Source organism: Gastrolobium bilobum, unplaced genomic scaffold (genome assembly GCF_033153095.1).
Source record: "Gastrolobium bilobum isolate Gb01-03AN ecotype WA unplaced genomic scaffold, APGP_CSIRO_Gbil_v1 utg1608, whole genome shotgun sequence".
Taxonomy (NCBI): Eukaryota; Viridiplantae; Streptophyta; class Magnoliopsida; order Fabales; family Fabaceae; genus Gastrolobium; species Gastrolobium bilobum.
In genome coordinates, this window is record NW_026898739.1 from 302,346 (window position 1) to 316,594 (window position 14,249).

A 14,249-nucleotide genomic window follows, 5' to 3' on the forward strand; every position below is an offset into this window, starting at 1 on the left:
TCATTGTGAAGGAAATAATTCACAGTATAAACAATATGCGTCTCAAGCGCCTTTTTATGGAAATTAAAGTGGATTTGAAGAAAACCTATAACCGATTGAATTGGAATTTCTTAAAGAATATCGTCCAAGAGATCTGGTTACTCGGTCACTTTGGTGAGCTTATTATGAATTTTGTTACCTCTTCATCTATTAACGTATTATGCAATGGTTGCCAGATGTCTGACTTTAATCCTTCTAGGGGTGTTTGTCAATGGTACCCATTTGCTACTTATTTTTTTGTGCTGGCAATGGAGAAGTTGAGTCATATCATTAACATACAAGTGGCAGGGAAACTTTAGCATCCCATTAAGTTAGGCCCCTATTCTTCTATCTAATGTTTGCTGACGATCTAATGCTGTTTGCGGAGGCATCGCTTCCTCAGATGGAAATAATGCTGAAATGTATCAATTTGTTTGAGGAGATATCAGGATCAAATTTGAGTGTACCTAATACTAGTGTCTTCTTCTCCAAGAACACGTAAAGCAGCTTGTTAAGGACATTATAAGAGATGTGACTTCAAATAAGTGCGCAATGTTGGGAGATATTTAGGTGATTGGATGATACACAGGCGTGCAACCAAACAACACTATAAGCATATTATTGATAAAGTTAAATCCAATCTTGGGGGTTGGCAGCAACAGATTTTATCACAAGCAAGTAGGATAACGCTATCCTAATTCGTTTTATCTTTGATCCCTTACTTTCACATGTAGCATGGTAAGCTCCATGTGGCCATCTATGATAAAATTGAAAAGATTCATAGGAGATTTATATGTGGCGAAAGTGAGACTACCCGTAGGCATCATTTGATTAGATGGGATACCTTAACATTGCCAAAGGAGTTTGGGGGGCTGGGACTTAAGTGGTAGAAAGTTATAAACGATGCTTACCTTTCAAAGTTGGCATGGTGATTCCATATAGAAGCAGACTCTTTGCGGGTAAGATTCCTGAAAGGAAAATACATGGGTAGTGGGGTTGACATCTCTACATTTACTGCTCTCTGTCGGGTTTGGCTGTTTGTGGAAAAAAGGTCATTTGGGATATTGGAGATCGTACTTCAATTTTTTCTAGAAGGATAAATGGGCATCGGGACTTCAGCCCTTGATTGATGGAATTATTAATCTTGTCCCAAAAGAAGAAGCCCAAAAATGTGTGTATGGTTATATGAATGACAACATCAATTGGCAAGTTGAGCGACTACGACTTGACTACTTGAAAATACTATACAACAAATTTGAAGTTGCTTGCCACCTGCTTTGGAGGATGGATCAGATAGTCGGGTTGGAAGACTTGAAAATACGGCTAGGGTCACGGTAAAAAACTGTTATACATCTCTATTAGGGAACACGGCAGATGATGCCCACTTGCTATATTCATTCTAGAGAAATCTGTGGGGTTAGAAAGGTCCTCAGCGCATAAATTTTTTGAATGGAAGTTGGCCCCCCAACAAATTACCTAGCAAAACATGGGGAACCTCGATGCCCCATCAGCAATGAATAGGTAGAAACATTGTTGCATGCTGTTGGAGACTATCCCTTCATCAAAAAGATATGAGCTACTATTCTGCCTTGTTCAAAAAGGAAAACCTTCTTCGATGTTCATTTACTTGAGTGGCTACAATGGAACTAGAGTCATAAAGGGAAAGTACAGGTACTATCCCATGGGCTACTCTTTTTGTTTTTGGCTAGTGGATGATATGGCAGTGGCATAATTTAGTTGAACATGGCCAACCATCCCATCTATTTATCCATTCGCATCTCACTGTGATTGAAAATGTGCAGCAAGTGTGTGATGTGTTTGTACAGGACACCTCTCTTCTGGAAGAATTTATTAAATTAAATACAGAAGGTGCTTCTAGGGACAATCTGGGGGTCACTGCTTGTAGTGGGGTGTTGCGAGACTCAAGTGGCAGCTGGAGAGGTGGATTTTCTTACAAATTGGTACTTGTTTAGCATGGAAAGCCAAACTGTGGGGTGTTCTGAAAAGGCTCCACTTGGTTTAGAGTAAGGGCATAAGGAAACTAATCATTGAAAGCGACTCAAGCTTTATTGTCGCGTTGCTTACTAGGCATGGTGAGAAAGCTCATGAGTCATCTTTGGTGACTCAGATTTGAGCAGTGATATATCGTAACTGGCAAGTCCACTTTACTAAAACATTGAGGGAGGCCAATTACTGCATCGATTACCTGACGAACCTCCTGCTAGACTGCGCAGATATGGATAACGAATCTGTCTTCTTAGAACCTTCTCCAGGATTACTTTTGCTTTTGCTTGCGAACTCCTCGGTCATTCCTTGAATTAGGGGTGTCGGTTGATTCTTTTCTTTTTGTTTTTTTGCTTTTTAGCTTTTCTTTATGTATCAAAAAAAAAAATTGGACCTAATCTTATACGATTGAATTTAGTCCAATTTGGGATATTATGGTGTTGAAGCTTGCCTAGGATTGTTGACTTTCAAGCGAGATGGTATCTTTTGATGAAGTCTAGATGTCGCAAGCATAATGATTTGACTAGAATTAGAAGTGGGATTAAGGCATTTCGATGCTCAAGTCCGTGTTTGAGTGAATAAGTATATGCTATATGGGAAAGATCAATGTACTTGGATCTTTTGTCTCTTTGTTTGAATGTACCTAAATCTTTTCTCTCTCTATAGTGTGTGGCATCACTGGCATGACTTAGGCTTGGCTGATAGCTTTTATTTGTTGTATTAATTGATATCCTGTTAGATTGACTCATTTGGATGGCCTTCATAGTCTACATTTTTATGTGGAATGCCTATTGATCAGCTGCATTGGAGACTTAGTTGAAAGTTTGTCTTGCCATTCAATCATTGGTTGAATGAGGCAATGATCAACTTTGGGATGTTGGGTAATCTGCAAGTTGTCGTATACATGTATCCTACACGTTTCTTACTAGTTAAGGACTTCTTTGGGTTTAATCTTACGATGGGCCTTGTCTTAATTCAATGGACTTCTATTATAGTTTGTAGCTCATACTTTTGGTCCACATCAGCTAATAATATTTTGTCTACCACACAAAAAGTGGAAAAAAAAAACTTCTTACCCCTATTATCGTAACTCTATTGTGAGAATAATAAAAAATACAAAGGATATTGTAATAAATTTGTGTTGCTGTTTTTATGAATATACAATTTTTTAATTCTATGCATCGATTCTCAAAGATCTAACTCAACCAGGAGGGAGGAAGAAGAGAATCATAGGGTTGAAATTACATACGATTCATGCTGAAAACAAGACACTAGTAAGACTCAAATATATTGCTTCTAGAGTTTGGCAAGGGAATGACAGTGATTCATGCTGCCAAGCTGTACATGGATTGGGCTGCTACAACGTGTATCGTTTTCCTTATAAAATAACTAAACATAAGAAAATTTATGTCGTCCCCCTATAAAATTTATGTATCAACCTGTCCTCACTCTCGCTTTTTTCCCCCTTCCACTGATGGGAAAGTCAAATAAAAAAATTTGTTCTCCTAATGGGACGAAAATTATAACCTCATTCCGTTATTATAATTACAACACCAAACGTGTAATGGTGGAAACATCAAGTCTCAGGGAGTTTCTATATATATAGGATAGATCTTTTGCTTCGAGGCAACACATTACACAGAGATTTCGTAATTTATTTTATTAATTAAACTGCGATCATCACGTCCTTTAACATGAAACATTTTGCGTTTTCTCTAGCGTGGTCTTTTGCTCTTCTGCTAACTTCTTCCTTGACTTCTGCTGCTGTTGTAGAACACACTTTTAATGTATGGGCTCGTTTATTCTTCTCCCTTTGTTTCTTTAGAGATGAAGATTTATATTGATTTCCACGTACATAAAAAGTTAGCCTTGCTGTTTATGTATATTGCATGACATTCATTGGAATTTTATTTATTGCAGGTTGGTAACTTAACTGTGCAGCGCTTGTGCGATCAACATGTGATCACTGCAGTTAATGGAAGCCTGCCTGGACCAACTATTAATGTTCAAGAGGGTGACACTCTTGTCGTCCATGTATTGAACAACTCTCCCTACAATCTAACCATTCATTGGTAAATTTGTCGACGTCCTTCTCAACCAAATCAATTCATATATAGCGATATGTTATTCTACCTATTTTTTTTTTTTTTCATGCCTACCAATCTCCAACATCATCATATCAGAATCTCAAGTAAAGAGAAAAATAGTAAAAATTAGTTGAGATTCTGATTTAACGGTATTGGAGAGTAATAGACAAGATAAGTATAAAAATAAGGTAGGGAGAATAACTTATGCGCATATATATATATATATATATATATATATATATATATATATATATATATATAGTTTATTTTTATGCTGGTATAAAAATAATAAGTCTTACCAAATTCTTACCATTAATTTGTCTATATTTCATAGCTCACATGTATAGTAAATTAGAGTCATTAAATATAAATAAGATCAATGTCCAACATTGAATCGGATGTAACTTATATGCAAATGTGTAACTTAGATATAAATCAAAGAGGTGCATACAAAAGTGCAATGGTGAGAGTGGACAAACCGTCCTCTCTATACTTACAAATGTAATTTATATAGTTAGTCGAGGGATATTTTAAAAGGGTGTGTTACTTTGGTGGTGTCCAGGACCCTTAGTGCCTATAGATCCCGGTAAAAAGGATATATTATCGTGTAGTGAAATGAATGATTGAGCTCCATTGGTACAGGGCTCAGGGTTCAGAATAATTTCTAAGTCAAGTTTTTATTATACTTTTTTAAATGAAAAAAAAAAACACTGCTATTAAGATAGATTTTTTTTCTATCTCAATAAAATTAGTCTCATGGAAAGCAGTGCTATGGTAAAGATATATAAAAGAAACTAAGAAAACACACCACGGGTTGACCAAAAGAATTAAATAATATTGATTTTTGTTATCTTTTTCACATGAAAGGTTTACACCGACATAATAATTAACATTTGTATATTAAGAATGTTATTTTTATTGATTTGAATTATGATTATTTATTATTTTAATTTCATATGTTTGATCTTAAAAAAAATTAAACAACATGAAGAATATAATCAAATAATTCTATTTTATTGAATTTCAAAAATATATACTACGTTAAACTCAATGCATATTAATGAAGTTTTTAAAAAAATGGGATTAATTCCTTTGGGCATAGCTAGGGGTGAAACTGGGCCGAGCCGGCCCACAGGGACTTACGGCTCGACCTACATCAGGTCATATCTGACCTAGTAAATTTCGTAAAATAGGCTAAACTTGGGCCTTGAAAAAACTTGTTTAATAAAACGACCGTAGGCCTACTATCACAAGGCCTGGCCTATAAGCCTACAGGCCGGCCTATATTGTACTATTTATTTAAAATAAAATAAAATAGAATAAATATGCCTTGAAGAAAAAAAAAGATATAAATCTACTCAATTGTAATTATTTATAACTTAATTATATTCGATTATATTTTAATAGAAATCTAACTTTATTTCTTATGTAGGAGGAACCTGTTGGGCTTCCTCCTTCAATGCTAAGCCCAAGCCCATTTGAGGGGTTTCCTAAAAACCCTAACCCTAATTTCCACCTCCTCTATATATACTCATTAGTTGTGGGTGGAGGCTAGGTCAGATTTGAGAGAACAGATTTGAGAGAAAAATTATTTGATTGTTTGAGCAAAGTTTTATGCTCTGCATTTGAGAGATCTCTAGAGAGAGTTTGAGTGAAACATCTCTAGGGTAGTTTGATTATCACCATTGTTGGAGAGGTTGAGTTAACCACCACATTGATGTATTTGATTCTTTGTAACCATTATTTTCATAGTGGATTTTTGATCTGGACTAGGTCCCGTGGATTTTTACTTCTTCATTGGAGAAGGTTTTCCCACGTTAAATCTGGTTGTGTTCTTCTTCTCTCTCTCTCTCCTGTGTTTACGTTTTGATTTTTCACTGCGCTGCCTGACCTGGTGAAGTTCAGGCCGAGGTATTACTGAGATCCGAGATCAGGATCTTGTTGATTGACTTCCGCACAAAAGGCCCCTGAGCCGAGCTTGAGGGAACCGAATTTTTTCCCAACAGTGGTATCAGAGCCCGAGTTCGACGGGTTCTGAGGGAGACGAGATGGAGACCAGTGGCATAACTCATGATGGAGATATGTTCAAGTTGACCGCAGATAATTTCACATATTGGAGACCAATGATGGAAGATCATCTCTACTGCAAAGATCTGCATGAGCCCATTATCCTTGATGAGAGACCGGCAGGCAAAACTGATAAGGAGTGGGAGATCCTGAGTCGGAAGGCGGTAGCCACGATAAGGAAATATATTGATAAAAGCCTTTTTGAGCATGTGTCCGAATTCTCGAATGCGTATGAGTTGTGGACGAAATTAGAGTCCATGATTCAGAAGAAGACTCCCAGGAACAAAGCACACCTGGTTTGCCGACTTGTTAAGCTTGAATACAAGGCGGCATGAGCATGATTGAACACTTGAACACCGACAAAGGTATTGTGAATCAGCTGTCAAAGGCTGATATGAAAATTGATGAAGAACTGCAGGCATTGCTGCTGTTGAGCTCGCTGCCAGAAAGCTGGGATACTCTGGTGGTGACCCTGAATAACTCGACTCCAGATGGAAAATTGAAGATGGATGTCGTGACAGACAGCCTCCTGGGCGAAGAATCCAGGAGAAGAGAACGAGGTACTTCGAGTACGTCTGAGGCCAACGTTGCTGAGAACAAAGGGAAGTTGATGCAAAGACCAAAGAAGAGGGAAGACAAGAGCACCACTGCGGTGGCTGCCAACCCTGATGCCGAGATATTCCTCCTTGGTGAGGATAATTATTTGAATGTTGCATATGATGACTGCACTTGGATTGTTGACTCTGGTGCCTCCTTCCACGTTACTCCACACAAAGGTTTTTTCTCTTCTTATCGAGGTGGTGATTTTGGAGTCGTGAAGATGGGAAATCAAGTGACCAGCAAGATTGTTGGTGTCGGTGATGTAACTCTGACCACGGATGTCGGATGCCGACTTGTGTTGAAAGATGTGAGGCATGTACCTGACATGCAGTTGAACCTAATCTCGGTAGGCAAACTTGACGATGTCGGGTTAGTGAACTACTTCGGTAGTGTGAGATGGAAGCTGGCCAAGGGAAACTTGGTCGTGGCCCGAGGTAAGAAGGAAGGCTCCTTGTACGTGATGCAAGGAAAGATCAATGGCGGAGAAGCCAACTCTGTCCGAGATGAACCAAGCTTGGAGCTATGGCACAAGCGGCTCGGCCACATGAGCGAGAAAGGGCTACAGATCCTGAACAAGAAAGGATTACTGACCGGGTTGAAAGGCCAAGCGTTGGAGAGTTGCACGCATTGCCTAGCTGGAAAGCAGCACCGAGTTTCTTTTGTGAGACCGGATCAACCAAGACGACACAGGTATATTCTTGACCTCGTCCATACTGATGTCTGCTCCATGTCGGAAAGATCCCTTGGAGAAGCTCAGTACTTTGTTTCATTTATTGATGACCATTCCCACAAAGTGTGGGTATATTTGTTGAAGTCTAAAGATCAGGTACTCCAATCCTTTAAAGAATTCCATGCTATGGTTGAAAGGGAGACTGGCAAGAAATTGAAGGTGGTCCGATCTGATAATGGTGGTGAGTATTGCGGCCCATTTGATGTATACTGCAGAGCGGCCGAGATTCGACTTGAGAAGACGCCCCCCAAGACACCTCAGCTGAATGGACTGGCTGAGAGGATGAACAAAACAATTGAAGAGAAGGTACGAAGCATGATATCCAATGTCGGGTTACTGAAATCATACTGGGGGAGAAGCCGTCAAAACAGCTGTTGACTTGATCAACCTTTCACCATCACGACCACTTGAAGGAGAAATTCCAGATGAAGTCTGGACAGGTCGGAAAGCAGCCTACAATCAACTGAAAGTGTTTGGATGCCGAGCTTTCATGCATATCCCTAAAGATGAAAGGGCCAAACTTGATGCAAAGACCAAAGAATGCATTTATCTTGGTTCGCCGAGATGTGAGTTCGGGTTCCGACTTTGGGATCCAATCAATAAGAAGATCGTGAGAAGCCGAGATGTGATCTTTCATGAGCATAAGAACATTCATGACATCTCGAAGCCCAAAGTCCAAGTTACTGTCAGACGTGAAGAACCCATCCCTCCTGTCCGAGCTGAAGCAGGGGAAGAAAATCAAGAAAATGAAGAAAATGATGATTAGCAACAAGCTGAAGATGACCAAGACACTGAGGTCTGAGTTGATGATGAGATCCAGGATGAAATTGATGAACCGGGTTCTCAAGCTGAAGAACAGCCGAGATATCCAACTCGAGAAAGAAGACCCTCTACAAGATACCCATCTGATGAATACACCGTTGTTGCTGAAGACGGTGAGCCTCAGAGTTATGATGAGGCTGTAACGAGCTCAGAGAAAGAAGAATGGGAAAAGGCAATGCAAGACGAGATGAAATCTCTGCACGAGAATCAGACTTATGAGCTGACTGAATTGCCAAAAGGAAGACGAGCTTTGAAGAATAAATGGGTCTACAAGATTAAGAATGAAGAGAACGGGCAAAAGCCGAGATACAAAGCCCAGATTGTGGTGAAAGGCTGCAATCAGAAGAAAGGAGTAGATTTTGAGGAGATTTTTTCTCCTGTGGTGAAAATAACCTCGGTCCGAACTGTGTTAGCCATGGCGGCTTCAATGGACCTCGAGGTAGAACAAATGGACGTGAAGATGGCATTTCTTCACGGTGACTTAGAAGAAGAAATATATATGGAGCAACCTGAAGGATTCCAAGCTCCAGACCAAGAAGACTTGGTATGTCGTTTGAAAAAGAGCCTCTATGGCTTGAAGCAAGCACCTCGGCAGTGGTACAAGAAGTTTGAATCATTCATGACTGATCATAAGTTTGAAAAGACAGATGCCGACCACTGCGTATTTGTGAAGAGGTATGAGGCTGAAGATTTTCTGATATTGTTGTTATATGTTGACGACGTGCTTATTGTAGGGAAAGACAAATTGAGGATAGCCGCCCTGAAGAAGGCGTTGAGCTCGTCCTTCGCAATGAAGGACCTCAGCCCTGCAAAGCAGATTCTCAGAATAAAGATTATCCGAGATAGACAGAAGAAGCTACTGTGGCTGAGTCAAGAGAAATATATTGAGAATATTCTGAAGAGATTCAGCATGGATAAAGCCAAAACAGTAAGCACCCCCCTTGCCGGACACATAAAGCTGAACCAGAAGCAATGTCCGAGATCTGATGAAGACAAAGATGAGATGATGAAGATCCCGTACCAATCCGCCGTCGGAAGCTTGATGTATGCAATGGTTTGCACTAGACCCGACTTGGCGTATGCTGTTGGAATGGTAAGCCGGTATTTGTCAAACCCCGGCAAAGAGCACTGGGAAGCAGTGAAGTGGATCTTCAAGTATCTCCGAGGTACAACCGACTTATGTCTCCGTTTTGGAGAAGGCAAAGCCGAGTTGCAAGGCTACTCGGATTCTGATTTAGGGGGAGATTTCGACTCGAGGAAGTCGACTACAGGATATTTGATGAGATTTGCCGGAGGAGCTGTCTCTTGGCAATCAAGACTTCATGGAGGCTGAGTACATTGCTGCTACTAAGGCAAGCAAAGAGATACTGTGGATGAAGAAGTTCCTCGTGGAACTCGGCCATGATCAAGACAAGTACGAGCTGGGTTGTGACAATCAAAGCGCAATCCATCTTGCGAAGAATTCAACCTATCACTCCCGCACTAAGCATATTGATGTGAGGTATCACTGGATCCGGGATATGGTGGAAGGTGGTGAGCTCGAACTCGTCAAGGTGCACACTGACCAAAATTGGTCCGACATGATGACAAAGCCGGTTCCAGCAAGAAAATTTGAAGACTGCTGTGAAGGAGCCGGGTTGATGCTAAAGCCGACGCATTGAAGTCGGAGGGGGAGATTTGTTGGGCTTCCTCCTTCAATGCTAAGCCCAAACCCATTTGAGGGGTTTCCTAAAAACCCTAACCCTAATTTCCACCTCCTCTATATATACTCATTAGTTGTGGGTGGAGGCTAGGTCAGATTTGAGAGAAAAATTATTTGATTGTTTGAGCAAAGCTTTATGCTCTGCATTTGAGAGATCTCTAGAGAGAGTTTGAGTGAAACATCTCTAGGGTAGTTTGATTATCACCATTGTTGGAGAGGTTGAGTTAACCACCACATTGGTGTATTTGATTCTTTGTAACCATTATTTTCATAGTGGATTTTTGATCTAGACTAGGTCCCGTGGGTTTTTACTTCTTCATTGGAGAAGGTTTTCCCACGTTAAATCTGGTTGTGTTCTTCTTCTCTCTCTCTCTCTCTCTCCTGTGTTTACGTTTTGATTTTTCGCTGCGCTGCCTGACCTGGTGAAGTTCAGGCCGAGGTATTACCGAGATCCGAGATCAGGATCTTGTTGATTGACTTCCGCACATAAGGCCCCTGAGCCGAGCTTGAGGGAACCGAGTTTTTTCCCAACAGAACCAACATCTCAACATGTTAAATTGTGCATATGAATATATTACAAGATTTTTGGGAGAGGTTATACTTACTACAAGCATCATGATGTGTTTGTAATTATTTTAATTTACATAGTATGGATTTGTTTGTTGGATCTGATGAAATATATGTTATTTAATTTGAGCATTTTGCTTTTGAAAGTGACTTAAATGCAAATTGTATGAGTTTTGTTGTAATTCATGATTCTGTTTGGAAGTTGAAATTATGATTTTTGGGTTAGCAATAGAATTTGAGTATTTTGTAAAGTGGATTCATGATTCTGTTTGGAAGTTAAAAATTAATAGGCTAATGGGCTAGGCCAGACCATTTGATTTTTTATAAACGGGTCAAGTCAGGCTAACAGTTAGACTCGTAATAAGCTTGGGTCAGGCTAAATTGAAATTTTTTAGCGTAGGCTTGGACTTTTCGAGGCAAAGCTTGGCACAGCCCAGCCCACTTTCACCCCTAGGCATAGCCCTTTCCGTTTAATAAAAAAAATTTGATTAATAAAATATTATATATATATATATATATATATATTATCTTTTCTGTTATTTTTTTTTTAAAAAAAAACAGAGGTTCGTTTGCATTAACTTAAAAATAAAAATGTTATAATTATTGTTACTTTAAGTTAACTCTAAATGTCTCACAGTTATTTTTTTTATTTATAAGATACTCAATTTTAATTTTTTTAAATTATTATTTTTAAGTGAACTCTCTTTTCATGAAATCTTTAAAAGAAATAAAAACTGTTATATCATACTAGAACTGACAAAAAAATATGAGTTTTTTCCTCATACCCGTACGTCATTTGAAGAAAGATGTTTATTGCACGTTTAGTTTTTTTCTTTAGCTTGTATCAAATAATCCAAATGATATTTTTCTAGGGTTTAATTTTTTCTTTATAATCAAAATTCTTTTTCATGTAATTCTAAATGTGGGCACATTTTACAATATATTATGCAGGCATGGCATATTTCAGTTTCTAAGTGCATGGTCTGATGGCCCTGAATCTGTAACTCAATGCACAATAGCTTCTGGAAGCAGTTATACTTATAAATTTAAAATAACTGGACAAGAGGGAACACTTTGGTGGCATGCACACTCATCTTTTCTACGTGCTACTGTCTATGGAGCCCTTATCATTCGGCCACGACTAGGACACTCATACCCATTTCCTAAAGTTTATGGAGAAGTCCCCATAGTGCTTGGTATTATTTATTTTTCCCCCCTAATCTTGAATTTTGTGAATTTTTTCCTTTTTTTTGTTATTTAAATTTGTATCTAAATGAAACATAGGCATGCATATCTATAGAATATACTTTAATAAGTACGATTTATCATGAACCCTTAAATTATTACTTACTATTCATAAAATTGTATTTGTGATATTAAAAATGCAACTATATTATGTTTTCCAAAAAAAAAAATGCAACTATATTTTAGAAAGCTTCCTTCACTTTTGATAGATCAACCATACACCTAATAGTAGTGACTTGTTGCAATTACTATAAGCTATTGTTTCTGAAAACATTTCATAATTAATTGCAGGAGAGTGGTGGAATGCTAGTGTTGTAGAAGTTGAGAGAAATGCAACAGAAACCGGAGGCGCGCCAATCGAGTCAGTTGCTTACACAATCAATGGCTTACCTGGCGATCTCTACAATTGCTCTCAAAATCGTAAGCCAAATGTTCAACAGTATTATTTGCTGTTTATATATATGCAAATAAATGCTTATAACCTCTAATTTTCCTCAATTTATCCTGCAGTTTTCACTTTGACCATGTCTAATACGGATTAATTCTTAAGGGGAATAGGATAATTAGTTTACACTTGTATAAGAAAGTTTTATACATAATTTTAACATATAATTTACTTGTATATAACAACTTTAATTTTTAAGTCATTTTGAGATTCTAGAAAAAAAAAATTAAATAAAAGTGAAAATTAAATTAATATAAAATGATCATTCATCGTCTCTATACACCCTCATAGATTACAATGTAAGGATTCACATTACTACATCTTACACCTAATTTATTGGCAAATTCTTTATTTTTAATGTCACTTAAGTCCATATATTATAATTTTGGTGAGCGTAATAGATTACTAAAATTTTATATATCTCATACACCTTTGTTCCACTTTTGACTTTACTTTTACATATTTTCAGAGACTTACCAGCTCAAAGTGAAGCAAGGAAAAACCTACTTGCTACGCATAATTAATGCTGCACTCAATGAGCAACACTTCTTCAAGATAGCGAACCACACATTCACAGTCGTTGCCATAGATGCTGCCTATACACGACACTATCACACCGACGTTGTCGTTCTCGCCCCAGGCCAAACCGTCGATGTCCTCTTCAACACTAACCAGAAATTATGTGACTCTTATTACATGGCCTTCACCCCATACCGTTCCTCGAATGTACAAGTCAATAACTCAACCACCAGAGGAGTGGTGGTTTACGACGGTGCATCCTCATCATCACCACCCATAATGCCTGACCTACCAGATCAAACTGACACACTAACAGCACACAAGTTCTACACTAATATAAGAGGGTTGGCAGGTGGACCCCACTGGGTTCCTGTTCCAAAGCACGTGGATGAAAACATGTTCATCACTTTTGGGATTAACCTTGACCAATGTAACCTTCCAGGCCCAAATAAGACATGTGGAGGCCCACAAGGTAAGAGACTTTCTGCCAGCATGAACAATGAGTCCTTTGTGTTACCTAGAGGGAGAGGGTTTTCTTTGTTGGAAGCATTTTACCACAATGTTAGTGGGGTTTACACCAAAGACTTTCCAAACCAGCCTCCATATGTGCTTAACTATACTGACCCATCTTTGGCTACCAATAATTTAATCGCTTTCGCACCTAAATCAACGAAGGTGAAGACATTGAAGTTCAACTCAACTATACAGATTGTGCTTCAGAATAATGCTATCCTTGCTGCGGAGAACCATCCCATGCACATTCATGGCTTTAATTTCCATGTTTTGGCTCAAGGGTTTGGGAATTACAACTCCACCATTGATGAACCAAAGTTCAATTTTTATAACCCTCAAATACGTAACACAATTGCTGTGCCAGTGGCAGGATGGTCCGTTATCAGATTCAGAGCAAATAATCCAGGTTAGTTTTTATTTTTATTTTTTTTAAAAAAATTATATTATCCATTGTTTCATCAATTATTTGACTAGTCTGATTCAAGGCGGATAAGACCACGAGAAGTAAATCTCTCACTACTAAGTTTTAATTATCAATTTCGAATCTTATGCACGCTAATTAATTTAATTTCTTCTATGTAGGTGTATGGTTTGTGCATTGTCATTTGGAAGCTCATTTGCCATGGGGGTTAGCCATGGCTTTCCAGGTTGAGAATGGGCCTACTTCTTCATCTACGCTGCCTCCACCACCGGCAGATCTTCCTAAGTGCTAACTGCACCATTGCATTCAAACCTTACAGATTTTAAAGTACAAAAATAAAGATTTGTAATGTGAATTTCTAATATATAATTTGTTTGATTGAGAGAAATAATGTGTAATAAAAAGCAAAAGGTTGCCATATTCTTTCAACCACGTTACATAATACGTAGTTGATATGTACTCTGAAATAACATCTGTTAATTTGTCAATATAAATAAGATTTTTATTTC

General features: G+C 38.4%; 1 protein-coding gene across 1 annotated transcript; it reads left to right on the forward strand.

The window, feature by feature from the left end:
* The first annotated feature begins 3,716 nt into the window (after positions 1 to 3,716).
* LOC133283759 (laccase-7-like) lies at positions 3,717 to 14,032 on the forward strand. Its single transcript, XM_061480672.1, has 6 exons — positions 3,717 to 3,809; positions 3,943 to 4,094; positions 11,549 to 11,793; positions 12,134 to 12,262; positions 12,757 to 13,725; positions 13,902 to 14,032. Exons 1-6 carry the CDS (start codon positions 3,717 to 3,719, stop codon positions 14,030 to 14,032), a joined length of 1,719 nt encoding a protein of 572 aa, XP_061336656.1.
* Positions 14,033 to 14,249: the final 217 nt, after the last annotated feature.

Excerpts from the sequence above, each read along its gene's own strand:
- LOC133283759 (XM_061480672.1), top strand. The coding sequence starts at position 3,717 with ATGAAACATTTTGCGTTTTCTCTAGCGTGGTCTTTTGCTCTTCTGCTA. Across the intron at positions 3,810-3,942 it reads TTGTAGAACACACTTTTAAT|GTTGGTAACTTAACTGTGCA; the intron begins GTATGGGCTCGT and ends TATTTATTGCAG. Across the intron at positions 11,794-12,133 it reads AGAAGTCCCCATAGTGCTTG|GAGAGTGGTGGAATGCTAGT; the intron begins GTATTATTTATT and ends AATTAATTGCAG.